At 61.0% G+C, this 3,452-nt stretch overlaps 1 protein-coding gene across 1 annotated transcript in view; it reads left to right on the top strand.

Annotated features, from left to right (window-relative positions):
• Window positions 1-309: 309 nt before the first annotated feature.
• Window positions 310-3,452, top strand: part of P4HB (prolyl 4-hydroxylase, beta polypeptide) — a gene marked incomplete at its 5' end in the record, with an annotated part of 6,172 nt that continues 3,029 nt past the window's right edge. The window contains 4 exons of the mRNA XM_010159738.1: window positions 310-443; window positions 653-790; window positions 2,898-3,002; window positions 3,234-3,359. Of these exons, the coding sequence (XP_010158040.1) occupies window positions 310-443; window positions 653-790; window positions 2,898-3,002; window positions 3,234-3,359 (503 nt within the window). The remainder of the gene's footprint in view (window positions 444-652; window positions 791-2,897; window positions 3,003-3,233; window positions 3,360-3,452) is intronic.

Below are 3,452 nucleotides of genomic sequence, written 5' to 3' on the forward strand. Positions count from 1 at the left end.
CCCCCAGCCCGGAGACGCTCATGCGGTTGGCAAAGGAGCGTGGGGAGCCCACGCTGAGCAGAAGCGGGGGGCAGGGCTTGGGAAGGAGGAGGTGATGCACGCGGCGCTTCTGCCTGCTGCTCGGGGGTTCAGGACACGCTTGGGCTGGAAGCAAGGCCTTGTACCTTGATTTAGCACTGAGGGATTAGCTCAATTACCCTGGGAGCACGAGGAAGAGTGATCCCGGATCCACCTCAAGGCTTAGGGGGTTGTGCTCCTTCTCTCAGCCGGGGGAAGGGGCTGAGTGGTGTTCCTGCCTTTCTGGCGCAGCTGGCCGAGAAGCGGATGATATTGTCAGCTGGCTGAAGAAACGCACCGGCCCGGCCGCGACCACCCTGACGGATGCTGCCGCAGCGGAGACGTTGGTGGATTCCAGTGAAGTGGTTGTGATTGGCTTCTTCCAGGTAGAGTTTGTGCTTCTGTCTGAGGAGCTCTTGTGCATGTCCAGGGCCTTCCCTGCTCTCCGCCCCTGGGGACGTGACAGCCAGGGCAGGCTCTGCGCCAGTGGTGCAACGCTTGCTGCCCTGCCTCACTCACTCTACTGGTTCCCTGGCTGAGACGTTTGTGCTCCAGGCCCGAGTGTCCCACATGCGACACCTTCTCTGTTCTCCAGGATTTGACGTCAGAGGCTGCCAAGGAGTTCTTGTTGGCAGCGGAAGCCGTGGATGACATTCCCTTTGGGATTTCCTCCAGTGCTGACGTCTTCAGCAAGTACCAGCTCAGCAAGGATGGCGTGGTCCTCTTCAAGAAGGTACTGGCTGGGGCGGGGGGAGGCGCAGACCGGGACCCCCGGCCGAGCCTCCTGCCCCTCTTTGCCTATTCTCTAATTATTCCCTAATTAGCTGGGTTGAAATGAGGGCAGCCCTAGTCAAAAGAGCAGGTCCTGTGCTGTCAGCCTGGCTCTTGCCGAGCCACAGAGTGGGGCCTGCAGCCCCTCGGGGGGTGGCAAAGCCCGGACCCCGTGGCAGGGCACAGCAGCAGCAGGGGGTGCTGCAGGCAGCTGGGTGGCAGAGGTGCTTCTGGCACCGCTCTCTGCAGCGGTCAGCGGCTGCGTCTAGGAGTCGGTCTGGCTCGCAGCTGTGGCCTGGCGATTCCAGGGAAGCTCCTAAGAGGATTCGCAGCTCCAGCTGACAAGGCTGAGGCAGTTGGGTTGCGTGCCGTGGGATGCTGGCCGTCTGTAGGCTCAGAGGTGAACTTAGTGATGTCTCTTAAAATCCAAGTCCCTAGGATGGAATTCTGGGCTGGAGACGGCAAGCAGGGGATCCTTAGCCTTGGTACTGCATGCCTGGGTGCGGAGAGGCAGGACAGAAAGCAGCTTTGGGCCGGGGCTGTAGTCAGTCACGGATCTGACCACAGGCAGGCTGAGGAGTTGAAGGAATTCTCAATTTCCTTCTTTCCTGGGCTAAAATAGGAGGTTTTATTCCACTGCGCGTCTGCCATAGCAGCTTTTGCGGTGCTAGAAGCTTGTAGGCCACAGTTCTCCGTGGTCCCACTGCGGTGCAGGTGAATGGTCTGGCTAAGGAGCCCCCAGTGCTTCCCCAGCTACAGGACCGGGGTGGGGCAGAGGAGGGAGCAGCGTGGTGCTCTCGACTGACTCCCCGCCTGTATCTTGCTCCCGGCACGCAGGGCTTTGTGTAAGCTTTTGGCGTGCTCTGCCCGTGGCTAGCGCTGGCCCAAAGAGCTGCTCGCAGGGCTCTCGGCTTCTGTTCGGGTCCTTTGGCGAACGCTGAACAGGAGTGGCCGCCCGGGGTTGTCGGCATGGGGGTGCCACACAGTGGCCTGGCTGCAGCTGGGCCTTCAGCGCCGCTGCGCTGCTACCCTGGGCTTGTTCCCCGCACGCGGAGCGCTGCAGGCTGGTGATGCGCCGAGCTGATGTGCTGTCCCTCACCCTCCAGTCCCGTTCTGCTGCGATGTGCTCGTGTCCCCAGAGCTCTCAGTTGTCCGGCCCAGCCGGGGTGAAAACAGGCATTGGTGGGAGGGCTGGAGTTGCTTTGCGTGTAGTTATGGCTCTGACTCTGGTTCAGTTCCTGCTGCTGCTTGGGTTAAAAGGGCTGGTGGCTCTTCTCCGCTCTGTGCGAGTTCTCCAGGCTTTGGAGACCCTGAATGCCATTGTGAGGGCGCTGAGGGCGACAGCCAGTGCCCTGGAAGGTAACTTCAGTGTCAAGCGTTGTGCTCAGCTTTCCGGCCAGGCTGGTGAGCTTCCCCTACCAGGAGGTTATCCGAGTCCACTCCCGCTTCTGCCCGTAACCCGAGTGCTGCTGGGTTAGCCTGCACACCCCTCTTTAGCCTTGGCAGCCCTATACAGCTGGTCCCTTTCCAGGCTGCCAGAGAGGGTTCTGAGAATCCCGGTCAGGGATGCAGGTGATGACCCCCTCCAAAAAGGGATCCGGTGCCTCTAGCGCAACGTGAGCGTTGGTCGGGAGCTGTTGGCTCGGACAGCCCGCGATGCCCCGTGGGGCTCAGTAAGCTGCCGTGGGCGCGCCGCGGGCTGCGCTGTCGCACTTTGCAGCGCTGGCTGGTCACCGGAGCGTGTCGGCTCCAACACAACTCCCGCGGGTCAGAAAGCTGCCTCTGCTCTGCTCGCTTCCCGCTGATCCCAGAGAACAGCGCTGAGGCAGCGGAAGGGCCGCGGTGACCGGTCACGCCGTGCTGCCTGGTTGCGCAGAACCACGCCGGGAGCTGGCTGGTGCTGCTGGGGGTGGGTAAGGCTTTGCCTCAACCTCGAGCCAGGTCTTGCCCATCCCTCGAGGGTCGCGCGGCCGAGGTCGGTGGGGCGGTGGTTCTGGTGTGGATGCCTCCTGCTGCAGGAGGTCCGTATGGGCACGGAAGCGCCGTAACGCAGGGCTCTGTCGTTGCAGTTTGACGAAGGCCGTAACACCTTCGAGGGGGATCTCACCAAAGAGAACTTGCTCAACTTCATCAAGGCTAACGCGTTGCCTCTGGTCATAGAGTTCACAGAGCAGGTGGGTCTGTAGGTGCTGGCTGAGGCTGTGTCCATGCTCAGCCGGAGTCGAGGGTGGGGTGGAGCTGATGCTGGTTTGGGGTTATGGAGAAGGGAAGAACACGGGGAAGGGGCCACAAGCTTCGGGGCAGTCCTGTAGTGTTGGAGGCTCGCGTGGTCTGGTCAGACCAGCAGAGCCAACTGGTCACGACACCGACTAACTTCCAAAAATGACCTGTTTTCTACTCCTCAGACTGCTCCTAAAATCTTTGGAGGGGAGATCAAGACTCACATCCTGCTGTTCCTACCCAAAAGTGTGTCTGACTATCAAGAGAAGCTGGACAGCTTCAAGAGTGCGGCTGGAAGCTTCAAAGGGAAGGTGAGATGGGTTTCATGGGTTATGAATTCCATGACCCTCTCCCGTGGGGAAGCGTAGCGCTGTCTGTATCCACCGGCGGCTCTGCGGGGGGCC

This window comes from Eurypyga helias, unplaced genomic scaffold (genome assembly GCF_000690775.1).
Source record: "Eurypyga helias isolate BGI_N326 unplaced genomic scaffold, ASM69077v1 scaffold19559, whole genome shotgun sequence".
Taxonomy (NCBI): Eukaryota; Metazoa; Chordata; class Aves; order Eurypygiformes; family Eurypygidae; genus Eurypyga; species Eurypyga helias.